Source organism: Poromitra crassiceps (assembly GCF_964638095.1).
Source record: "Poromitra crassiceps genome assembly, chromosome: 3".
Lineage (NCBI taxonomy): Eukaryota > Metazoa > Chordata > Actinopteri > Beryciformes > Melamphaidae > Poromitra > Poromitra crassiceps.
This window is the reverse complement of record NC_139625.1, coordinates 1375126-1402135: the sequence shown is the minus strand read 5'-3', so window position 1 is coordinate 1402135 and position 27010 is coordinate 1375126. Positions and strand designations below refer to the sequence as shown.

The 27010-nt window shown below is 44.2% G+C and overlaps 1 protein-coding gene across 1 annotated transcript; it reads left to right on the top strand.

Annotated features, from left to right (window-relative positions):
- On the top strand, positions 1-26137 carry LOC310773497 (kelch domain-containing protein 2-like). Its single transcript, XM_083633389.1, has 14 exons — positions 1-40; positions 2468-2626; positions 2725-2804; positions 3895-4012; positions 6002-6114; positions 8137-8212; positions 12572-12655; positions 19723-19803; positions 20348-20406; positions 20495-20604; positions 21548-21620; positions 24488-24575; positions 24701-24753; positions 24866-26137. The coding sequence occupies exons 2-14, from the start codon at positions 2474-2476 to the stop codon at positions 24987-24989; spliced, it is 1212 nt and encodes a 403-aa protein (XP_083489515.1). The 5' UTR covers positions 1-40; positions 2468-2473; the 3' UTR covers positions 24990-26137.
- Positions 26138-27010: the final 873 nt, after the last annotated feature.

The window sequence follows — 27010 nt, the reverse complement described above, 5'->3', positions numbered from 1 at the left end:
TCTGCTTTTGAAATGTACACGAAAACAAACATCTGACAAGGTAGGCCAAGACAGGTGCGAATACTTTCCACTGGAGATAGAAGGCTTTTAATACCACACTGAGACGATAGTGTAACATTATAGGCAACTTATTTTACCTGACGTAGCGTTGTTCTCTGGTGAACAGCTGTTAGGTGCTCGCTGACCTACTGCTGAGCACAAAATATGTTGAGTGTCGATAATGGGGCTTCATTTGGTTTCTCCGCTCGATTACAGAAACGACGCTAACAGCTCAAACTAGCCAGTTTGACATACCGAAGTAATCATCCGGTAAGTTGCTACACAATTTGCAAGCTAAGTTGTGTTTTCTAACGTTGCCTTGGATAACGCTTATGATCTGGGTCCAACTTATGACATCTGTGGCATTGTGTTGTGTGCTAAAACTGCACATTTGACTGAGTGAAAGTGACAACAAGAATCACTTTATTGCCACAATATGCAAGATTGCATACGAGGAATGCTGTTTATCAGCAGAAGCGACGTGCCTATTGAAACTGAGGGTGTGTGTGTGTGGGCGGGGGGGATCATGGCGGTCAGTAGTAGTAGAAGTAGTATAGAGCATCAATCCCCTTAACAAACATGTGGAAATGAAATGCTGTTAGTTACTGTGATCCTTTGGTCACTGCCGAATGTCGCCCCCTCAGAATTTTGGCTTGCATGACGCCAGGGTTTTCCATAAGCGGCAGCTAAATGGCCGGACATTGAAACATTTCCAGCCGGCTACTTTCTTTCTGTCACAATAACCAATATTGCAATACTGTGCTATATAGACATGTGCTATAGACAAGCCAACCAACACCGTCACAAGCGTGCTGTTTGTGCTGTGTGTAACTCAGAGGTGTCGCTTCATGAGAAGGCTAGTTTCCCGGCTAGGCAGTGTTCGGACTTCCTGCAGATTCCCCCGCCCTGTCCCATGCTGGCTACTATTTTCACCCACTAGTGGGAAAACCCTGTGACGCCCCTGTTTATCAGCATCTTAATAGGACGAATCAGCGTGACGTCACTTGCCACCCAGAAATGTGGAACCCCGCAGCAGTTATTAGTATGAGTTGTGCCAAACAAACGTTTAATATCTCAAAAACTATACATCACATCACTTATATTTGGACATTCTGAGTGAGAGCAGAAGTAGCTCAAGAGTTTGATGTATAATATATGCATGTTGTGTTAAAGTTGTGTGAACTGTTGCAGTTTTTAAAATGTAAACAGAGTCAGCGGGCTAGAGTCAGATAGCCTGGTAAACCAGCCCGTCACGTGAACTCACATTTCATTTGGTTCTCGTGGCGGTCTGGCCCCGACGCCAGTGGCGACGCCGCTGTGATTGACAGCGCAAGTTGGCCAATCAGGAACGCCACTAGCACTGCACTAACAAAACAGTAATGGCCGCCTCCTTGCCTGATCGTCTCGAGGAGTCATGTCAGCGTTTGTCTAGTTTAAACAGCCATAAAGTGCAGTTATTGCACAAATAGACTCAATAACAACAATTAAACAAGTACAGGAGTATCGCCGCAACCGCAGAGTTTCTCGGCGGAAAATGTGTTTTTGCCATTCTCCCGAGTGGATTTGGGTTTGATTGGATCCGACGCTGATTGGCTGAAGGAGTTGTCTGTCAAGGCAACTACGCCCGCCCATGCTCCTGGTGTCGGGGCCAGACCGTCACGCAGAACCAAATTAAATGTGACTTCACGTGACGGGCTGGTTTACCAGGCTAAGAGTCAGACACTCAAGTCTCCCAAAGCTCAGGCTTCATAGGGTTCCATTTCCATTGCCGTTGCCACCCAGTGACGCAGTTTGTTTACCAAAATGCTGCTCGGCGGATCCCTCGTATAGGTCAGGTGGTGTCAGGTGGATGGATTATCTTGGTAAAGAATGTGGATTTAAACAAATCTGAACAAAATATGAGCGAAAAATGAGTATTTTGTGTGCATAGAAGAAGTCTTTTATCCTTTATTTCAAATCAAGAAGAACGGGAGCAAAAACAAAAGTATTGTATGTATATGTTTGTTCCGTATAAATCAAACATTAATCAATTAAGAATGAAAACAAATCAAATGCATTCAGTCATAATGTATGTATTATGATTACATGAATATACGTTTTATGATATTCAAAATTGAGATATGTGGAAAAGAAAATATAATAATAATGCAATTTCTTTGCATAAATTAAACTTCCTGAAATTCTAATTATATTTCCTGCAGATATTTTCAAGTTCTGTTTCCAATTCATCCGTTGAATTGGAATTGATTCATTAAGGGACCCCAACCCTGGTAGACAGAATATACCAAGTCAGTTACCCTTGGCTAGCATGTTCATGTGGCTAATGTCCCATTGTCTCTCATATCTGGGTGACATCATTCACAGACATAGTGGGTGATTTGTCTTTTGAACCAGAGACTGACTCCTCCTCTTTCTCCTGCCCCAGCAGGACACCATGGCAGAGATGGAGCAAGATGATGGAGACCACGGAATGCCGGTGCTGGATCAAGAAGCGTCAGAGTCGTTTGAGTTGGATGCCCCGGCTGAACGCAGTGGTCATGTTGCAGTGGTCGATGGGAACTTGATGTATGTGTGGGGCGGCTACAAGGTAAGCATCTTACATGAAGAGCCTGACACATATTGTTATGTATTCTGCCCACAGATGACATGTTTATCTAAGCGATTCTTTTCTCCCCCTGCAACAAGAACACTCAAAACCTCGGATTCTTTGACTTGTACCTGCCGAGATTTGAGATCTGGGCATATAATATGGAGTCAGGAGTATGGTAATAACCATTTCTATTGTGTATTGATAACATAACGGTTAGGGGTGCACCGATCGATCGGCACGCAATCTGTATCGGCCGATTTTGACCTCAAATATGTGATCTGCTGATTGCAGATATTACTTTATTGTCGCCGATTGCATAGCCGATCATGCTGCACGTGAGAAACATGAGGCAGCCCATTTTCATGTCTTCAATGTCTATCGTTTAACTTTCATATTGTGCTCTAACGTTTATATCATTGTGTTGCAAAGCACACGCTTTGCTTTCGTCAGTGTACTCACCTCCACACACCACACCAGACTGTCAACACACCCCTTGCGTCTTTGAATCACACACATCAGCTGGTGATTAGAGCAGACTCAGCAGAGAGAAGTTACCTCCAGTCCTCCCGCCTACCGAGGCATTTGCATGCTGTTAAGTCCGTGTTTGATCCATATGTGCGTGTATCCTCGTAACGTTAATAGCGCCGGTTAGCTTTAGCCGCTTTAGCTTAATCGATAAAATAGTTTACTTGGGTCGAAGTTATTTTTCTTGTGTAACAGGGAAATCCCGGAAAATGGAGTATTTTTGTTGAGTGAACTGAACTGCATTGAACTGGTAACATGGAAATCCCGAAGTGGAACGATTTTTGTTCTTTTATAAACTGAACTGAGGGAACTGGACTGAACTACGAGCCATTTAGTTCAACATGTCTTGTGCTCCAATTATCTCACACACAAAAAATCATGTTGGCGGTTTCCTTTAGCCTACACAGTATAAAATATTGATGTAGAAAAAAAAGAAAATGTGCTGCACTTTCAATTTGATGCATGAAATGTAGGCCTATATGTAAAATGGAAACTGTTCTATAATAGACTGCTATAGCTGCTTACAAAATAAATAAATATATATATATATATATATCGGTAATCGGTGATCGGTCGATGATCGGTTGGGCAGATATTTCTCATAGGTGATCGGTGATCGGTGGCAAAAAACGTGATCGGTGCACCCCTAATAACGGTTAGCAACCATCATCAGTATCATGTCACAGAAATGAAAGGAAAGTACTGTAGGGTCACTAATACAAATTCACATCTATTGACAGGACAAAGCACATAACGGGAGGGAACCTGCACACGTCCATGTCAGGCAGCTGTGGGGTTTGTGTCGATGGAGTCCTGTATCTGTTTGGAGGGCATCATGCCAGGGGAAACACAAACAGGGTAATTTTTTTTCTTTCCTGATTTCCTTCCCCCATTTTCTCCCCAATTGTACTTGGCCAATTTGCCCACCTGCTGCCCCGGTCACTGCTCCAGCCTCTGCTGATCTGGGGAGAGCCGGGGCGGCTGTGGCTCAGGAGGTAGAGCGCGTCGTCCACCAACCAGAAGGTCAGTAGTTCGGTCCCCGGCTCCTCCAGTCTGCATGTCGAAGTGTCTTTGGGCAAGACACTGAACCCCAAATTGCTCCCGATGGCTGTGCCTGCGTGGCAGCTGGCCGCCTTCGGTGTGTGAATGGGTGAATGTAGGCACATTGTAAAGCGCTTTGGATAAAAAACGCTATATAAATGCAGTCCCATTTACCATTTTTTTTACCATAGCTCAGACGACACATGCGTAGTTGCCAGCCGCTTCTTTTCACCTGACAGCGTGGAGCTTCACTGGCAGAACCTAGCACTTGGGAGGATCACGCTATTCCCACCAGTTCCCTTCCACCCCGACTGAGGGGCGCCAAGCCGGAGGTAACACACAGGGGTGCGAACCTGCGACCCTCGTGTTGTTAGGCAGGGAATCTACCGCTACACTACCCAGATGCCCCCAAACAGGGTAAAGTTTGTGTTTGTGCCAAGCAAATTCCGCAACATCCTCTTGTCATTTTGAAATCCTCATTTAAAAATATCACAGTTTCAAATCTGGAGGCACATTCTCAAGTCTAAATGTAGAACACCAAGTCAAATCAGAACAAATCAAGAGTCCAGTATCAATATCTTAAAGAAAAAACAAATTACTTTTCAAAATAATTTAATGGGATACAATTTGCTAAGTGCATGATTAGTCTTATTTATAATTCCATACAAATTTATATTTTTTTATTTTTTTATTCAGTTGTCTGGTGGAACAAATCTCACAATTTTCAATCAGGGTTTGACAGAGGAAGCAGCAGAAGAGATACTGAAAGCTGTAGTTCCTCGAATGGCCACTTGAGGCTGGCTCCAAGGGAGTTGCCCATTCACCCCCATGATAAAATGCCCGTCTTTACGACAGGATTAAGCATGTTTACAGCCTGGTTCAAAACATCATTTGGTTGAATCCCTTTCATAACAACTGTACAGGGGGTGAATTTCTATAGAACTCACCCGTTTAAACTTTAGAGTAAAATAGACGATAGAACAGGGGTGGGCAACTATTTTTCATGGGGGGCCACATGAGAAACCCAGATTGTTGCCGGGGGCCGAACAAATATTGTCATGCCGTAACCCAGGAACTTTGATGATAGAGAGGGCCACAAAAAAGGGCTGAACGGCGCCAGCGTGAAAAATTTGGGGCATTTGAAGCCAGGTTTAGAGGAATAACTCATTTATAATTAACAGTTGTGATGTCATTATTCAGTCTTAACCACCAATATTTGATCCTTTTCTCACTCACTCACTATATGTCACCACCTGCTCTCCCTGCAGGGCTTGAAATTAACTTTGTTGACCACCTGCCAATATGGCTGCTAGATTTTAAAGTTACCAGCCAATTAGAATTTCCACTAGCCAAAATGTTTTTCTTGAAATAAACCAGAATATGAGTGGGTTAATTTAAGCATAAGTATCAGTAAGTGGCCCGGGATTCTCAAAGCCTGTGTTGAGGGTCACACAAGAACAAAAATGCACTCTTGAAGCTAAATAAATCCAAAACCAACAAGTTAATTATTTAAATGATTACTTCAATGTAGAACAGTCATTTCTAACACATGAGATTACTTTTAGCCTTTTAGCCATAAAGATTATTGAAAGATATTCCATATTCCAGACTGAAATGCTATAACAGAAGTGGAGTATTGGCCAGAATGACATGAACATTTGGAAACTTATTCAGCGGGTATCTTGCATGTTGCGTTCAGGTGCGTTCAGATGATCGCAAGCTAGTCTGAATGCAAGAGTAGTGCCATTTGTGCTGATCTTCTACTGATCTCAACTTGTAAGCAACTGTATTCTGTGCTGTTTCCAGATCTACCGGCTCCCCCTGAGAGCTCCCCGCCTGGTCTGGGAGGAAATGAGGGATCTGAAAGGACTTCCTCCATCCTGCAAGGACAAACTAGGCTGCTGGGTTCAGAAGAACAGGTGAGGGATGAATACAAAGTGTCTCACACTCTTTTGCTTTTCACCAAACGTTAATGTGTTAACTCTTTGAGAGATTCACCATATTGCCCATACAAGATAAATAATGCTTTTGTCATCACTCTCTGTGCAGTGCACTGTGAGGTACAGCCCTGCAGTTAGTTAGATTCGCAAATAAATGGGAGTTACCGGTACAGCTCAAGTCATGTTGTGACTCGTGTACTCACCGTGTGATGAAATAATAATCCAAAATGCGGAGAAACGGTCATTTTCGAAGGTAAATAGATCGCCACAACTACTCTCCAAACACGGCCGCCAGGTGCAGTGATTTCACACAGCTCCTCAAACAAACGCAGAGTCACCGAACTAACAGAGTACAACCGAAGTTACTTCCTCGTTTTCCATGAGGCGCTGTACACAGCGCATGCACCTGTGTACAGCGCCTCATGGCAAACTAGGAAGTAACATGAGTTACTCTTGCTTAGTTTGGTTAATCTTTGGTAGATCTCGGTGTGTGGATTTACTTTGAAAAATGGCCGTTTCCTGGATTGTTTCATTGCGTGGTGGTGAGTATACAACCGCTCACAACATGTATATGTGAGTGTTTCTGGCGCTGTTGGAATGGTGTATTTTGGGCGATTGAACGGGGGTATGGAGCTGAACCGGTAACTCCCATTCATTTGCGAATCTAACTAACTACAGGGCTGTACCTCACAATGTACTGCACGGAGAGTGACAATAAAAACATTGTTTATCTTGTTCATGTATGGGCAATATGGCAAATAGGTGGATCTCTCAAAAAGTTGGCCTGTCCCTTTAAAGAAGATGTTAGAGTATGAATAAGTTTCAAATCCCAGGTATTCACCCACTCTGCTTGGGAAAGTGGTAGGATGCAAATAAGGGATAAAGTACAGCAAGCCCATCTTTATTGCAAAATAAGCTCTACAAGGCCACTCAAGAATCATGTGAAGCAGAAGCAACAATACTGTCCCACTTGTAGCCACTTAACTACAGGGGCATTAGCCTTTTAAGAACAGTTTATAAGTTGTACTCTAACATTTTAAACACCAGGCTGTCTCAGTTCCCAGAGGTTGAAAACATACTTGTGGAGGATTCAGAACACACAGGTCCTGTTTAGATCATGTTTACTCTGTGAATACAGTCATTAGAGCTAGGATTTCTGAGGGGAAATCCACTTTTTTCTTTGTTTTATTGATTTTCAGAAAGCGTTTGACTGCGTTGACAGGGATTTAATGGAGTTTAAACTTATTTCGGCTGGTGTGGATGGAAAATTGTATAAAGCCTTTATATAAATCCCTGGTTGCCTGTGTGCAGGTGAACGATATGAAAACGAGGTGGTTTTCTATCCCACTTGGGGTCAAACAGGGTGACGTTATTTCCCCTCCCCTCTTTGCTTTGTTTATTAATGATTTAGCCCAATAAATTAAAATAAAAAATGAAAATCTTGGTTTGCAAATCGGTGATATGAATTTGAATATTTTGTTGTACGCTAGGGGTGTCACGGTACACAAAAGTCACAGTTCGGTACGTACCTCAGTTTTGGGGTCCCGGTTCGGTACGAAGGGTTAGGGTTAGGGGTTGGGTTAACCCTAACCCTGTATGTCTGTCTATCTATCTGTAGTACAGTAGTTACTGTACAATAAGTTACTGTACCAGACTTGAAAGACAAAGACATGAAAGATTGATTTAAAATGTGTTTATTAGAAGTTAAAGTAATTTACCAGTTTCTGCCAACAGAAATCCAACATAATGGACTAGACCTCTAGACATAGTAGTGATATACTTAGATGTGTAACAGCAGCCTGTTATTCAACAATAACAGACTCAGAATAATGTGTTCATTACCCGTATTCAACAAAGCTCTTATTTTTTTAATTTCAGTTATTTTTTATTGGTTTAAACTTTACAGTGAGAAATGCATCGGAGTACACAGAGGAATCACTGATTGTTTTCACGGGAGAGATATTGTAAAGAAGTTATGTCTTGATCATATTCTGTTCACAGACTCATATTCTTTGGGGGCTATGGCTACGCTGTACAAGGACCTCATCGAGGGACCTTTGAATATGATGATGCAATGGTATTTGTGGTTCGTAAACAATAACACCCATCACATGGTTTGAATAACACCCATCACACGGTCAACGCAAACACTCAATTCAATTGTCGCATCATTTTTAATGCCATTTGTTTCAAACTAAAAAGGAGAAAAATAAATGATTTTCATCCTATTTATAGCAAGTTATACAAAGAGGCTTGAGTGCCCACCATAAAGACACTTATTTTATAATCTTATACGGGAGTAATTCGATTTTGGGTTGTCGCATTATTATGACTTCGAAATGTTTTCAAATTTTCAAATAAATTTCAATTAAAATTTCAAAATGCCCAGGTGATAGAACGTTAAAAAAAAAAATTAAACACTGGACTAAAGTACAAACAATGTTTAGGAGTTCATCCAAACACAATCATCAGTTGTAATGACTGCAACAGGAAGTAACAAGATATTTTTAATCTCAATGGGACTTTCCTGTTTAAATAAAGGTTAAATAAAAGTCACATGAGATGTTAGTCCCTACTGTGTTTGCCAGAGAAGATGGTGTTCCCAGCAGCTTACAGGTGAGGTGATGTGGCTGGGCTTTTGAAGGGTTTTCTCAGAGCACAACATCCCTGTGTGTTTCAAACCTAAGAAGACACAGAGACACTGAGACACAGAGACACAGAGACACAGAGACACCGACACAGCCTTTGGTCCATCTGAACGACCAGATTCCAAAACATCTGAAAGAGCAACCTGGTATCTGTGGTAGGGATGTTCATTTTGAAAAATTTCCATAATCGAAAATCGGGAAAATTAACGATCAATTATCGATTAATCGATTATCGATAGCGTAATAATAATAACTAGAACGGGCTAAATTTGCTGAAGCAAATTTGATTGTGCTTGCTCCCGCGTGACGCTCCGCCCCCTTTGCACCGCCCCTGCCTTAGACCCCGCCCTCCCATCCAGTATCAATACAGCCCCAATCGGCAATGTGTAGCTAGGACGTGTTTAGGCCGTTGCAAGGGTGTATTAACTGGATGCTATGGTGTTTTCGGCTCATCGGTATAGGGCATTCGTAGATCGTTGCTAGGGTGTACTAAGTAGTTGTGGGCGGGAAATGGGCGGGCCTTTGTGAGTACAAGCGGGAGGAGCCAAGGAAACCAGGGCAGAAAGAATTTTGATCGTAGAAGCTATGGTTCCAAACTTACAAACCAAAACATAAAGAGGGCAGCTATAGCGCCACCGTGAGGTCAATTGGTATAATTTTTTAGGCCAGATTAGAAGAGTACTCTATGAACCTATGTACCCAATTTGGGAACAGTCACTCTTACAGTTTGTGAGATACAGCTACTGAATGCTGCTATAGCGCCCCCTATAGGTGAAATAACACAATTTTATTTTTATCAGCTCAGAGTACATATGTGCATACCTGGACCAAGTTTGGTTCGGATCGGACAATGTGGTCCGGAGTTATGGCGGTTTTTGTGAAGTAGGCCCCACCCACCCCCGCCCCCTACAGGCCAAATGACACTTTCTTTTCTGAAATCAGCTCAGAAGTGTCAAGTGTCAATACAAGAAGGAAGGCTGGCCATAATTCTAATGAATTAGCACTTCCTGCCGCCCTTAAAAAAAAACAATTTAGAAGGTACAGGTACTGAATGCTGCTATAGCGCCCCCTAGAGGCGAAATGACACAATATTTGTCCTATAGGCTCAGAGTACATCCGTCCACACCTGTACCAAGTTTGGTTAGCATCGGACGATCTTTGTGAAATAGGCCCCACCCACAGAACTTTGGAGGTCGATTATATAGCAACGGTGCGGAATTTAAAAAATACGCAAAATAAGTTTTGTGCAGGACAGTCCACACACGCTCTGTGATGTGGTTTGGTGAAGATCGGGCCAAATTTGAAGGAGAAATAGCGAAAAAACGCTTTTCAACAAAATTCAAAATGGCGGAAAATCTAGTTAGACGGAAATGGGCGGGGCCTATATCAGCAGATGCGGAATGACCCAAGGAATCCAGGGAAAAAATAATTTTTAATGTAGCCCTTACGGTTCAAAAGTTATGGAACAAAACGTAAGGACGGCTGTTATAGCGCCACCATCTGGTCAAATAGTGTAATTTTCCCGCACATAGTAAAAGGTGACTCTGTAAACCTACCTACAAAGTTTAGTAATAGCAGGTCATACGGTGTCTGAGCTAGAGCTAATTTAATGCCAACGATTTCGAAACCCCATTCAAGTGAATGGGAAAAAAAATTGTACGTTAACGCCAATATCGCGAAAACCGGCTAACGAAACCCTTAGCAATCCAAATGCACACGATTCCTCAATGAGCCGCACGTTTTGATGTCTTCCATGTCTGTGTAGTGTGAAAACTGTAGGAGAAATGGCGAACACAACTTTTGGATAGAAGAAAACAGAATAAAGAAAAATAAAGAAGTATGAGAGATTCTAAGATTGTGCTTGCCTATCTGCAAGCACAATAATAATAATATATTTATTATTATTAAATATATTATTTAATAAAAAAAAAAGCAATATAGCACTCGAGCTGCGTGTGTTGTGGCATATATCCCGCTGCTCAGCAGCGGCCTCGTGGGATAACAGCTTATCAGCGGGAAATATTTGCCACAACACACTGGCTCTCATGCTATATTGCTTTTATAAAACGGTTTCCAAGTATGATAATATAATAATAATAATAATAATAATACTATAAGTCCGACTGGCATGACATTCTGATAGAGTCAGTTGAAACACTACTGAAAGGCGGGACCTCTAGCAAGAAGATAGACGTGTGGGTGATTTGATTGGATCGTTCTGGAGACTGAAGTTGACATTGGCCAATCCTGGCGCTTGCTGAGAAGCGGAGAGCTTTCTGCAAAGCCCGACACGCAGCTTGAGCGCAGCGCTGCATTCTCAGCGCTTGCTGAGAAGCTGAGAGCTTTCTGCAAAGCCCGACACCAACTAACGTTACGTCTTATTTAGAAATGCGGGGTTAACAGCCTTTTTTTTGCAAAGAAGACATTAGCCCGCGTCTATTCTTGTACAAAACATAATTTTCTGTGAAGTATTAGTAAAGTTATAAGCGAAGATCGATTCACAAGGATCTGACAGCTGTCTCCGCCATTTTGTTTTTTCTACATTGTCATTTGAGGTAACCAAAGCCTTTTAGTAAGAGAGTTGTGTCCCATGGCCATGGGTTATGAGAGTGGGTTACGGGATTTATACGATGGCTGTGAACCAATCAGATTGCTTGATTTGAGAGAGCCGTTTTATAAATATATATATATATATATATATATATATATTTTTTTACTCTGGTCTGGTAATAACGTTGCGCGTTCTCGGCCAGCTATAATGGCGATGCCGCTGTGTAGTAAGAATATCAGACACTAGCGCTGTGGCCAGGTAAACAAACATGTTACATGTCAGGTTACATGATGTAAGGCAATCGGCGTCTTCCAGCTTAGCTGACAGCACAAGAGTCAAATCAACAGGCCTGAGCCTCACTGAGGTCCGCAGACCGCTGGGTGCGTTTGTTTGTGTCCCCGGCGCATGCCGGTGTGAATTCCCCATGTTTAAAACAGTTTTGTTGGCACAAAGGCCCGTGCCCAGCCAGAAAACTAGAGACTATATGAAGCTCCACCTCACGTTAGTCGGCTGTGCAATGGAGTAGGGCGAGGAGGAACGAATTCCACCCAAACCTAGTACGCAATAATATATACATATATATATATATATATATACATACATATATATATATTTTTTTAAATAATAACAACAATCGATCCAAATTCCACATGATCGATTAAATTCCTTAACGATCAATTATCGATTTTCGATAATTGATGAACATCCCTAATCTGTGGTCAAATGCAATAAGAAGAAGTGCAAAGATCTTTATATTGGGGAAACCAAACAGCCACTCAATAGACGCATGTTCCAACACAGGCGAGCAAACTCCTCTGGACAAGACTCAGCAGTCTACACCCACTTAACAACACAAGGAACACAGTTTTCAAGACCATGGTGTCCACATCTTGGACAGAGAAGATGGGTCGTTGGAAAGCGGTGACAAGGAGGCCATCTATGTTAAAGTGGAACAGCCTTCACTAAATAGAGGAGGGGGGTTGAGACATCACTTTTCCTCAGCCTACAATGCTGTTTAAAAAAAGCTTTATGGACAAAGCATCATCTTCTCTGGCAAACACACTACATCTCAACAAATCATGTGACTTCATGCCATGTTTGTCATGTGACTTTTCTAGCATGAATTTACAACTGATGATGGTGTTTGGATGAACACCGAAATGTCTTGTTTGTACTTTTTTAGTCCAGTGCTTTTAAACTTCATTCTTCTTTTAAACTCCCTGTGGTTGTGTTGCAGTGGGACAGTCCTGGGCAAGGTTGGAACAATCACATCCATATCCTGGATCTGGAGACATCAACATGGAGCCAACCCATCACCAAGGTGAACATGTACACACACACACACACACACACACACACACACACACACACACACACACACACACACACACAGCCAATGTCAACACACATACACATAAGTGTGCAGACAGAGAGCCAACTACCGTAAATTCCGGACTATAAGGCGCACCGGTATATAAGCCGCAGCAGCAAAATTGACTGTTTTTTACATATATAAGCCGCACCGGACTATAAGCCGCGGGTGTTTTGATGTTTAATTACCATATGTAAGGGTTCGTGCACAGAGAGGAATGTCGGGAAAGAGATGGCTGTTTGGGGAAGCTCCCATTTATTAACATTTCAACAAAAGGTGCTGTCAACAATCAAACCAGGTACCGTAATCCTTGTCTTCATCTTTTAGGTGAAGGTGCAGCGTCAAAAACAGAGTCAGAGTCAAAGTCAAGTCACTAATCCTCGTCTTCCTCTTCTTCCTCCGTACTGAAACCAGCAAAGTCCTCAACTTCAGTGTCGGAAACGAACAGGTTCAGGGTGGCTTCGTCAACCACTCTCCTCTCTCCTTCGTTGTCACTCTCAAAACCAAGGAACTCCTCTTCGTCACTGTCGGTGTCGGAATCGAACAGCCTCTGAAGGCGCCCAGCTGTGCCGGCGTCATCATCACGCAGCAGTCCAGCCTTTCGGAACCCGAATGGAGTTTGTGGTCTTGATGGCTGCTTTCACGGAATCTGTTATATGAGCCCTCATGCTGTCGAGAACGAGCAAAGCTTTTTTTTGGTGAAAGAATCCTCCAGGGCGCTTGACGTAGCACTCAGCCAGCCACTCCTTCATGACACTTTCCATCATCCACCCTTTCTTGTTGACTCTGAGGCATATCCCACTGGGAATTTTCTCTTTCGGCATCGTAATCCGCTTAAAAATCACCATTGGCGGCAGCTTTACTCCAGATGCAGAGCAGGCCAGAACACAAGTGAAATTCGTTCTCTCGTGCCCAGTGGTTCTCAATGTGATCGACGATTCACCTTTCTTGTTAACAGGCCGAGTGAGTGGCAGGTCGAATGTCAAAGGCACTTCATCCATATTTATGATCTGCTCCGGTTCGATGGAATATTCCTTGATCTTCCTTTGTGTGAATTCGCCGAAGTTTGTGATTTTCTCCTGGTAGTCGGGGGAGGGAGTTGTTGGCCGAGTGGCCGTTTGCTTACCGTAATTACCATATGTAAGGGGTCACGCACAGAGGGGATTGTCGGGAAAGAGATGGCTGTTTGAGGAAGCTCCCATTTACCGTATTACCGTAACATTTCAACAAAACAACATAACACAACACCACCTTTGTTTATTTTTACAGTGCACACAGTGTCCGCGGTGTGGTGAAAAGAGGGCAAGAGAGGAAATTAAAACAGAAGTGGATTTATAGTTAGAAAGAGTGCTAAAAAAGAGAGATTTTATTTGTATTTCTTTTCTTTTTCTGAAAAAATCCATAGATAAGCCGCACCGTTATATAAGCCGCAGGGCCAAAAAACGGGGAAAAAGCCGCGGCTTATAGTCCGGAATTTACGGTACTCTTAAAGGTGCTGTAAGTGGTATTCAATTAAAAACTGAATTAAAAATAGAATAAAGTGGCGATCCTCAAAGTCCGGACTCCGGTCCGCATCCGGAGCCAGACGCCGTACTGTCCGGACCGAGCCCTATAACCTACAAATCATTGAGAATTGTTACATTTTCACGGAGCGTTTCTATTTTAACCGGCACCTGCTTTTCTAGCCTTTATGTTACTGCTTTATCTGCCAGGAAGCTCACAGACCAATGCATGCGCTGTAAATCATCACACATGATGCTACTCAGCCAATCAAATATCATCGATTCTGCCTGTCTGTGGCCTGCTTCCCAGTGCTGCTGCGAGCGAGTGACACACGGAGGAGAGGCGAGAGACTGGGAGAAATGCGAGAGATAGAAGTAATTTCACATGGCGTGCTCTAAAAAGAAACAAGTAGACAATGTTCATGTCATTCTGGCCAATACTCCACTTCTGTTATAACACTTCAGTCTGGAATATGGAATATCTTTCAATAATCTTCATGACTAAAAGGCTAAAAGTAATCTCATCTGTAAGAAATTACTCTTCTACAGTCATTTCTTGCAGCCCTGGGGCCGGGGGCAAAATGCGGCCCCAGGGCCGGACTCAAAGAAAAACAAAACGACCCTAAAAAACTCAATAAAAGGCAGAATTATGTTAATAAATCTTATCTGCTACAGCCATTGGATTTGTATCACTATTATATCAGGAGATTAACAAGAAATTACCAATCACAACGGGAGAGAGGGTTAAAAATAGGGAGACTCCCACGAAAATCAGGAGTGTGGCAGGTATAATCTCCAATGTGTGGCCCTTCACTTACTTGATGTTAAAGTCCCTGGAAACCAGAAATATTTTATTATTATTTAGCGTTTTGAGTTCATCACATCACAGGAATCTATGTTAATAAGCCACCAGCCAAATTTGAACGATGATGAACGTCGCAAAGTATATAAATTTAGGTTTGACAGTCATGACAAAAGTCATGAGAATCAATTAGATTTTAGAGTGTATTTTCTCCCGCGGACTGTGTGGGCGTGTCCCGTGTGTGTGTGTGTGCGTGCAAGACTACAGGTCTCCGAGAGAGAGGGAGAGAGAGAGCGCGAGAGACGGGGGGGGGGGAGGGAAACAGAGAAAGAGAGATCGTGTGTGTGTGTGTGTGTGTGTGTCTGTGTGTGTGTGTGTGTGTGTGTGTTCGTTGCTCGGAGAGGGAGAGACTGTTGCTGCGACTGCACAGCGCTACCCTGTGTGTGTGTGTGTGTAACCTCGCGTCACCAGGCTGTGTGTCTCTCTCTGTGCTCTCTCTCTCACTAGTCCCGAGAGAGAGAGAGAGAGAGCATAGCATAGCGCTCGGCACACAGAGTGGGAGAGAGACACACAGACACTGAGCGAGCGCTGTGGGGGCAAAGAACGGACAAAAGGAGAAGGGCAAGTTGCGCGCGTGTACAAAGGTTATATAGAGCTTATGACGTCATAAGCTCCTGCATTTTAGCACCTCGCACACTGCTCTCTTCAATGAGGAAGTACCTTGTAGAATCTTGTAGAAAAGTGTCGATTTTAAGGCTTTGGGTTGAAAGTAATGTATAATAATTTCTGAGGGACACAATTACTAACATAAGACCCTAAATAACATAGTTAGAACGTTTTTGTGGATTCTGGTTTCCAGGGACTTTAAGTCAGTATGGCCCTCAGGAAAAACATGTTGCCCACCCCTGAACTAAGGTCTTTAAAGACGAGGGGAGACATCTTGCCCTGTCTTGCAGGGTCTCGCTGTCCTTCTCCCGCTCATGTGCAGTGCAGGCAGACACAGAGAGCATGTAGCCTACGTAGTCAGTGCAGGCAGACACAGAGCATGTAGCCTACGTAGTCAGTGCAGGCAGACACAGAGAGCATGTAGCCTACGTAGTCAGTGCAGGCAGACACAGAGCATGTAGCCTACGTAGTCAGTGCAGCCAGACACAGAGAGCATGTAGCCTACGTAGTCGGTGCAGCCAGACACAGAGAGCATGTAGCCTACGTAGTCGGTGCAGCCAGACACAGAGAGCATGTAGCCTACGTAGTCGGTGCAGCCAGACACAGAGAGCATGTAGCCTACGTAGTCAGTGCAGCCAGACACAGAGAGCATGTAGCCTACGTAGTCGGTGCAGCCAGACACAGAGAGCATGTAGTCTACGTAGTCGGTGCAGCCAGACACAGAGAGCATGTAGTCTACGTAGTCGGTGCAGCCAGACACAGAGAGCATGTAGCCTACGTAGTCGGTGCAGCCAGACACAGAGAGCATGTAGTCTACGTAGTCAGTGCAGGCAGACACAGAGAGCATGTAGCCTACGTAGTCAGTACAGCCAGACACAGAGAGCATGTAGCCTACGTAGTCAGTGCAGGCAGACACAGAGAGCATGTAGCCTACGTAGTCAGTGCAGGCAGACACAGAGAGCATGTAGCCTACGTAGTCAGTACAGCCAGACACAGAGAGCATGTAGTCTACGTAGTCAGTGCAGCCAGACACAGAGAGCATGTAGTCTACGTAGTCAGTGCAGGCAGACACAGAGAGCATGTAGCCTACGTAGTCAGTACAGCCAGACACAGAGAGCATGTAGCCTACGTAGTCAGTACAGCCAGACACAGAGAGCATGTAGCCTACGTAGTCAGTGCAGGCAGACACAGAGAGCATGTAGCCTACGTAGTCAGTACAGCCAGACACAGAGAGCATGTAGCCTACGTAGTCAGTGCAGCCAGACACAGAGAGCATGTAGCCTACGTAGTCAGTACAGCCAGACACAGAGAGCATGTAGCCTACATAGTCAGTGCAGCCAGACACAGAGAGCATGTAGCCTACGTAGTCGGTGCAGCCAGACACAGAGAGCATGTAGTCTACGTAGTCAGTGCAGGCAGACACAGAGAGCATGTAGCCTACGTAGTCAGTGCAGGCAGACACAGAGAGCATGTAGCCTACGTAGTCAGTACAGCCAGACACAGAGAGCATGTAGCCTACGTAGTCAGTGCAGGCAGACACAGAGAGCATGTAGCCTACGTAGTCAGTACAGCCAGACACAGAGAGCATGTAGCCTACGTAGTCAGTGCAGCCAGACACAGAGAGCATGTAGCCTACGTAGTCGGTGCAGCCAGACACAGAGAGCATGTAGTCTACGTAGTCAGTGCAGGCAGACACAGAGAGCATGTAGCCTACGTAGTCGGTGCAGGCAGACACAGATAGCATGTAGTCTACGTAGTCAGTGCAGGCAGACACAGAGAGCATGTAGCCTACGTAGTCAGTGCAGGCAGACACAGAGAGCATGTAGCCTACATAGTCAGTGCAGGCAGACACAGAGCATGTAGCCTACGTAGTCAGTGCAGGCAGACACAGAGAGCATGTAGCCTACGTAGTCAGTGCAGGCAGACACAGATAGCATGTAGCCTACGTAGTCAGTGCAGGCAGACACAGAGAGCATGTAGCCTACATAGTCAGTGCAGGCAGACACAGAGAGCATGTAGCCAGCCAGGGGAATGCATGAGGCTATATTTATTTAGTTATTTCGGTTCATGAGCGTCGGTTGTTGGTCAGGGGAGAAAAAAATAATTTTCACCATCCCTAGTTTGGTCAGTAACATGGGTCCTCTTCTCTGCTCTGCAGTAGCCTATACAGAAAATACATTTTCTGGGATCCCATCCTACTTTTATCCAATTAGCAGAGAGGATCCCATCCTACTTGTATCCAATCAGCAGAGAGGATTCCATAAATGTATTTTCTGTTTGCTGCAGAGCGGAGGCACTGGGAGACCCACATTACTGACCAAACACTCTATCAGTGATTGCTGTCGGAATGTAGAGCTATTTAACACTTACCTTTAAACTATTTAACACTTACCTTTAGTTACATTAAACATACTTCAGCATGCGCTGGGACGCGTCATCAGTGATGTTGACTGGGGTCGTAAGGTGTTTCGGGTCAGTTCAACATCATACACCCTCGCCCAGTTGACCCAGCCGAGGCCGATTAAGACCCCGACCCGCATCCCAGAAGCAGCCGCACACGGATCAGCCCTCCTACTCTATCTGCAACGTTGCCCGCGGAAGGGTTGATCATGCCCAATCCGCTGCAATAAAGCTAGTGCTACGCCGCAGCATTGAAAGACCCTTCAGTGCATGGAGGCTAAGCCATTGTGGGTTGTCTGCCAGCCGCTCTCCTCCTTCGTCTTACCAGGCCCTCCCAGCAACACAGGCATCGGGCTATATGCCTGGTTGTCAGGCATCCAGTGGAAAAGATGCCTCAAGAAGGCCTGTGCGCTGCACGTCATCCGGCTGCGCCGAGCACCTCGCTCTAGCCTGAAGGACCCCAGGCCGCGCCGATGTTCACACAGATTTTCGGGAGACTAATCTGTAGCGTTTGTGGATTTCTCCCTCACGAGAGAACCAGTCTGGGGTGCTAACCCATCCCGTACCGGGTTGCCGTCTCTCCGACCGTCAACTGTCTCTCCAGTTTGTCACCAATCTATACCTGGTTGTCACCTAGTCTATTCCTAGTTGTCACTGGTCAGAAAACCCAGAGCTATATAGTTACATTAAACATACTTCAGCATGCGCTGGGACGCGTCATCAGTGATGTTGACTGGGGTCATAAGGTGTTTCGGGTCAGTTCAACATCATACACCCTCGCCCAGTTGACCCAGCCGAGGCCGATTAAGACCCCCTTAAGCTATTTATCACTTAGCTTTAAACTATTTAACACTTACCTCTAAGCTATCTAACACTTACCTTTAAGCTATTTAACACTTACCTTTAAGCTATTTAACACTTAGCTTTAAACTATTTAACACTTACCTTTAAGCAATTTAACACTTAGCTTTAAACTATTTAACACTTACCTTTAAGCTATTTAACACTTAGCTTTAAACTATTTAACACTTACCTTTAAGCTATTTAACACTTAGCTTTAAACTATTTAACACTTACATTTAAGCTATTTAACACTTAGCTTTAAACTATTTAACACTTACCTTTAAGCTATTTAACACTTAGCTTTAAACTATTTAACACTTACCTTTAAGCTATTTTAACACTTACCTTTAAGCTATTTAACACTTAGCTTTAAACTATTTAACACTTACCTTTAAGCTATTTAACACTTAGCTTTAAACTATTTAACACTTAGCTTTAAACTATTTAACACTTAGCTTTAAACTATTTAACACTTACCTTTAAGCTATTTAACACTTAGCTTTAAACTATTTAACACTTACCTTTAAGCTATTTATCACTTAGCTTTAAACTATTTAACACTTACCTTTAAGCTATTTAACACTTACCTTTAAGCTATTTAACACTTACCTTTAAGCTATTTAACACTTACCTTTAAGCTATTTAACACTTAGCTTTAAACTCTGGTGTTTCCTAATAGCAAACAGTAGCCTCATATTTCATAATAAACCCCATTTATTTCATACCTTGTACCTGTTATGTGCCGTAATCCAGTTTTTACTGCTGAAAAAGACCCCTGAATCTTTCTATCTGACGTGATCTAGGGGAACCCCCCGTCCCCCCGAGCTGCACATGGCTGTGCCACAGTGGGCAACAGAGGCTATGTGTTTGGAGGACGATACAAGGTCAGAGAAAAGCAACAATTTAACATTTGGGCCTATTTAGCCAATAGAGAGGCAAAGTGAACGTCACTTCCTGCTTTTCTCCCTGTACCAGCTGCTGAAGAATATGAATGGCGGTGAACGGAGAATAACATTACTTTTTTGATCCCGTTTGAATTGTGCCACGGGGTGCCAACGTACATTTTGTCAATTTAAAGCATAACTTTGCATGTCAAGAAAGTCGCAGTTTGTCGCTAAACTGTTGCACTAGAAGTTATAAATCAGAAAGACTACATACACTGTCGCCTAAGTGACGTCACTTTCTCTACCGGCAAAGCTTTTGAGCGCGAGAAAGCAGGAAGTGACGTTTCACTTTGGCTCTCTATTGCTTGAGAATTTCTGTCATGTATTGTAAACATGGATTGCCAAAATAGCTAAACGATAAAAAAATGCAAAACATTCAGTTTAATATACAGAACTTCACAATGTATCAGGTTTGCATATATTATCACAAATGATGCCCAAAATGTTTATCAGTCAATCTCAACACCTCTCATCCCCTCCACAGAACTACCGGTTAAATGACCTGTACTACATTGACATGGAGACATGGGAGTGGCATGAAATGTAGGTGTTGCAGAGATGTCAGCCTATATCAGTCTGGCCTCACAATGACTATTCTGGCTTACAGCTCATTGACTTTCTGTCCCCACAGGAGTGTCCCCCAGCAGGGTCCCGTGGGCAGATCTTGGCACTCCTTCACTCCTGTGTCACCAGACCACATCTTCCTCTTCGGAGGTTTCACCACAGACAGAGAGGCACTGAGTGAGTGTGACACTTGTCCTGGAGGAGCAAATAATCCAAAATGATCCCCAGTCCCAGGCAATCTCTAACCCAAGTTCTTACTGCCTGTTTAGTTGCCAGTTATTTGACTCATTGTCACGACCCAATCTGAGTTGCTACCTGATCTAAGTCGTATTTGACAACATTTTAGCTGCTAGCTAGCTTTGGTGAACAAGTATTGGAAACAAAGCACTATCCATATTTATCATCACTTTGGCTGATGTGATGTGAAACAGGATGGATTTGTTTGCTACATCAGTTAGCTACCTAGCCAACTCGGTAACTAGTGATTTAATAAAATGGCCATGGCAACATAAAAGCTATAGTTGGCTAGTGAGTCTACATCAACCTGAATGCTATTCAAGTGTGAGACTACATTCAGGTACACATGAATGTGTGGTAGTGAGCTCATGGGTAACGGGAGGTCTGTGCCATAACCTTTTACACTCGCGCATGTGTGACTCATGTTGTGTTCACCACAACTCGGAACGCACGACAAAGTGGGCTCCGACCTGTAAAAAACAAATTGTCAAAACAGTCGTCGAGGTCGGAATTACACGTCAGAAATCCGGGTATCATTTTGAGCTCCAATTTGTCCGAGTTGACGTCATCAAAGTGTTTGTTGACCTAATTTGAGGTGTAATTATGCAATATGTGATTATATTGTTTAGATTTCACTTTGATTATAGCAATCTGTTGAATTCAACAGCTATTTTACCAATGAAATTAGCCAGCTGTGTATGTTTTTGTAACTCCGACTGTGTCTGAGTTACAAACGGCGTGAGCGCAACTATTCCGGGGGATCGGGGAAAAAATCTGGATTGAAAGTTGTGCTCAGAGTTGTCTTGGATGCTGTATCACATCTACAGATTGGACAGTGACAGCACATTTGTGTGACTTAGATGGGGTAATCTGTGTCTTACAGGTGATGCCTGGCTGTACTGCGTGAGCAGAAATGAGTGGAAACTGTTCAAACATGGTCACACAGAGAGCCACAGGTAATTCTCTCAGCTCACAGTGTGTGTGCAGTTGCATATTAAAGCTGCATTCAGTGATGTTTTTGTGTTAAAATAAGTGTTAAATGACTCTACATTCTGACAGCAATCACTGAAATAGAGTGTTTGGTCAGTGACTTGGAACCCCCCACTGTCCTCTATCTCTCTCCTGTAGTCCTGCAGGCAGGGCGGACGTATCTCCTGTCCTCTATCTCTCTCCTGTAGTCCTTCAGGCAGGGTGGACGTATCTCCTGTCCTCTATCTCTCTCCTGTAGTCCTGCAGGCAGGGTGGACGTATCTCCTGTCCTCTATCTCTCTCCTGTAGTCCTTCAGGCAGGGCAGACGTATCTCCTGACCTCTATCTCTCTCCTGTAGTACTTCAGGCAGGGCGGACGTATCTCCTGTCCTCTATCTCTCTCCTGTAGTCCTGCAGGCAGGGCAGACGTATCTCCTGACCTCTATCTCTCTCCTGTAGTCCTTCAGGCAGGGCAGACGTATCTTCTGACCTCTATCTCTCTCCTGTAGTACTTCAGGCAGGGCAGACGTATCTCCTGACCTCTATCTCTCTCCTGTAGTCCTTCAGGCAGGGCAGACGTATCTCCTGACCTCTATCTCTCTCCTGTAGTCCTTCAGGCAGGGCAGACGTATCTCCTGACCTCTATCTCTCTCCTGTAGTACTTCAGGCAGGGTGGACGTATCTCCTGACCTCTATCTCTCTCCTGTAGTCCTGCAGGCAGGGCGGACGTATCTCCTGTCCTCTATCTCTCTCCTGTAGTCCTTCAGGCAGGGTGGACGTATCTCCTGTCCTCTATCTCTCTCCTGTAGTCCTGCAGGCAGGGTGGACGTATCTCCTGTCCTCTATCTCTCTCCTGTAGTCCTTCAGGCAGGGCAGACGTATCTCCTGACCTCTATCTCTCTCCTGTAGTACTTCAGGCAGGGCGGACGTATCTCCTGTCCTCTATCTCTCTCCTGTAGTCCTGCAGGCAGGGCAGACGTATCTCCTGACCTCTATCTCTCTCCTGTAGTCCTTCAGGCAGGGCAGACGTATCTTCTGACCTCTATCTCTCTCCTGTAGTACTTCAGGCAGGGCAGACGTATCTCCTGACCTCTATCTCTCTCCTGTAGTCCTTCAGGCAGGGCAGACGTATCTCCTGACCTCTATCTCTCTCCTGTAGTCCTTCAGGCAGGGCAGACGTATCTCCTGACCTCTATCTCTCTCCTGTAGTACTTCAGGCAGGGTGGACGTATCTCCTGACCTCTATCTCTCTCCTGTAGTCCTGCAGGCAGGGCAGACGTATCTCCTGACCTCTATCTCTCTCCTGTAGTACTTCAGGCAGGGTGGACGTATCTCCTGACCTCTATCTCTCTCCTGTAGTCCTTCAGGCAGGGCAGACGTATCTCCTGACCTCTATCTCTCTCCTGTAGTACTTCAGGCTGGGTGGACGTATCTCCTGACCTCTATCTCTCTCCTGTAGTCCTTCAGGCAGGGCAGACGTATCTCCTGTCCTCTATCTCTCTCCTGTAGTCCTTCAGGCAGGGCAGACGTATCTCCTGACCTCTATCTCTCTCCTGTAGTACTTCAGGCAGGGTGGACGTATCTCCTGACCTCTATCTCTCTCCTGTAGTCCTTCAGGCAGCGCAGACGTATCTCCTGACCTCTATCTCTCTCCTGTAGTACTTCAGGCAGGGCAGACGTATCTCCTGACCTCTATCTCTCTCCTGTAGTCCTTCAGGCAGGGCAGACGTATCTCCTGTTCTCTATCTCTCTCCTGTAGTACTTCAGGCAGGGCAGACGTATCTCCTGACCTCTATCTCTCTCCTGTAGTCCTTCAGGCAGGGCAGACGTATCTCCTGACCTCTATCTCTCTCCTGTAGTACTTCAGGCAGGGCAGACGTATCTCCTGACCTCTATCTCTCTCCTGTAGTCCTTCAGGCAGGGCAGACGTATCTCCTGTCCTCTATCTCTCTCCTGTAGTACTTCAGGCAGGGCAGACGTATCTCCTGACCTCTATCTCTCTCCTGTAGTCCTTCAGCCAGGGCAGACGTATCTCCTGTCCTCTATCTCTCTCCTGTAGTACTTCAGGCAGGGCAGACGTATCTCCTGACCTCTATCTCTCTCCTGTAGTACTTCAGGCAGGGTGGACGTATCTCCGCAACCGTAACTCGTAGAGACTCACGGATCTGACCTTCCGTTTCCCAGAAAATGTCAACATTTCTCTGATTGGATACAAATTTGGCGTCAACCTCCCACTATCCAATCAGATAAATGTTTTTCTGGGAAAGGGAAGGACAGATCCCGATGCCTATATATATATATATGACCTATATGTATTTTTCCACCCCAAATCCAATGCAGCCATCTGTGAGTTTCTATGAGTTACAGTTGCAGAGATACGTCCGCCCTGCAGGCATGACTACAGGAGAGAGATAGAGGACAGTTGGGGGTTTCAAGTCACTCACCAAACACTCTATTTCAGTGATTGCTGTCAGAATATAGAATCATTTAACACAAAAACATCACTGAATGCAGCTTTAAGTAGGTAGACTGTTCTTGAACCTGTGAACTGTTTCAGCAAGCAGCATTTGACCCTCCCTGCTGTAATGTTCCTGTGCAAGACACTGACATGAATCATGTTTCTATTGGGGGTCTGTGATACACAACCTTGCCCTACTCAGGAGCCACATTGACACACAAAACATCTTTGCAAGAGCCACAATCAAAAAAAAAGTCCCGTTCCTCCCTTTATTTTTTTATTGATTGATTTATTTCTATATTTATTTTAAGTAAGACTTAAAAGAGCCACAACTACCCATAAAAGAGCACGTGGCTCGAGCACGACATCTCCTGACTTTGTGCTTGTGTGTTCCAGACTGTGGCACACAGCGTGCTCGGGTCCAGACGGGGAGGTGTTTGTGTTTGGAGGTTGTGCCAACAACTTGTTGTCTCACCACAGAGCTGTGAGTCACATACACATAACCTCACATCACACACACAAAGATCAAACCATGCTATCCGTACAGAAGATATTGAGACTCTCTTTCTTGATGTTGACATTCTCTCTTTGCCCTTCCCCCCCGAACAGGCTCACAGCAATGAGTTGTTGGTTTTCAATGTTCAGCCCAAATCACTAGTCGGGTGAGTATGAGCAGAAGGGAACTCACTGCTTAACAAAGTGGACTTGTATTTGATATTCTCCTTCTGATGCTAAATGTTATACATCTGGATCCTGTTTATCATCTGTCTCCAGATTTTGTATGGAGGCCGCTCTGCAGCATAGGGAGCGCCTGGCTAGTTCCTGGGACTACTTGCCCAAACACCTCCTGCATAGCCTCCAGCAGAGAATGGCACGCATCAACACACTGGGCTCCTAGTCTAGGAGGAAGCCATCAGTCCACTCCAGGGGGTGATATGTACGCAAGACATGGAGAAGATTTGAGGGAAAAGTACTGGTTGATAGAGCAGGTAGTACTAAAGAAAGTACTGGTTGGTACTCTAAGAGCAGGTAGTACTTTGCCAGTGTGCCACAAAATATTTGCTTAAAGGGATACACCAACTTTTGGGAGTTTTGCCCATTTGACATATCACCCATACATAACCAAGATACACAATACCTTTACCGTCACTCTCCGTACAGTATTACTGTTAGTGTATACTATTAGTATACTATTTGTATACAGTGAGCTACAGTCGTCCAGTTAGTATCGCCAATGAATTATAGGAAACGGTACAGCCGTTCAAAGTAACTAAAAACACATTTAAAAGTTCTATGTGCATGTTGTGACTCGAGGTACTCGCCATGTGATGAAATAATAATCCATAGTTACGTGAAACATCATTTTCATAGTAAATCCCCACACCGAGTTACTTCCTTGTTTGAATCTATTTACCTTAAAAAAAAGAGCATTTCTCAGCATTTTGGATTAATATTTCATCTCGTGGTGAGTACCCGAGTCACAACATGTACATAGAGCTTTTTGGCGCTGTTAGAAATGTGTTTTTGGTGACTTTGAACGGCTGTACCATTTCCTCCAATTAATTGGCAATACTAACTAACTGAACGACTGTAGCTCACTGTATACTGCATGGAGAATGATGTTAAAGGCATTGTGTATCATGGTTGTGTATTTAGGCAATATGACAAATGGACCAAACTCCACAAATGTTGGCGTATCCCTTTTAAAAGCAATTAGCAATAGTGAAGTGTCATGGCTCCGTGGAAAGTGAATTCTGACTGTCCACCAAGGTTCACAGGTGATCCTCAGTCGTTTCAATCAATCAATCAGTCAAGCACCTATGGCAATTTTATTTTTAGTTCTCATATGTATATATTGTTTATAATATACAGCCTTTAAAATGTTCTTATGTGGCTCCTGTAGCATTTAAATCAGTAACTGAAAGATTACTATAGCTATATTGTTGAGCAACATTGCACTGAAATGCCTCATCAGTAGGACTTTTTTTCTTATTTGTTTGGTTTGCACAAAATGTGTTTCAAAGGTAAATTTGGACTCAAGAAAGAATAAACACAAGCTGGAATCAATTGTTATTATTCATTGTTATTAATTTACACGTGAAGAAAAACATCTTCTGCATAAGACACATTCCATCTAAAAGATAAAACCACTTGCATCCAAACAGTTCAAATAGTGGCGCTGTACTACTGATCTGATAGCAATATTTAATCCTCTTCATGTTTGTAAATGACGTAGAAAGTCTGCACAGTATTATGACCGTCTGCGTGTTCTGTAACCATAAATAAATCCCACGCTTCTTTACAGGCCCATGTGCGCCCCCATCTGTTCAGTTTGGTAGCGGACACTTTAACTTCGCCTGGCATGTTTATGGATAACCTGTAACACAAGAGGATGCGTGACAGCTTGCCTGGTCACACTAACCAAGACAAACTAAACTTATCATTTTAATTTTTAACACTTTACACAACACATTTTTATTGATTGATTTTTTCCAGATTTCCCCCCCCCCCATTTTCTCTCCAATTGTACTTGGCCAATTCGCCCCCCACTGCCATGGTCGCTGCTCCACCCTCTGTCGATCTGGGGAGAGCCGTAGACTAGCACCATGATTCCCCCGACACATGCGCAGTTGCCAGCCGCTTCTTTTCACCTGACAGCGGGGAGCTTCACCGGCAGAACATAGCACGTGGGAGGATCACGCTATTCCCACCAGCTCCCTCCCCCCCCGAACCAGGCACCCCAGCCGACCAGAGGAGGCGCTAGTGCAGCGACCAGGACACATACCCCCAATCCGGCTTCCCATGCCCGACCAAGCCGGAGGTAGCACGGTGGTGCGAACCCGCAACCCTCGTGTCAACACAACTTTTTTTTAACAGATTTCCATTACTATGCAAGGGTTCCTAGTTCCTACACAAGTA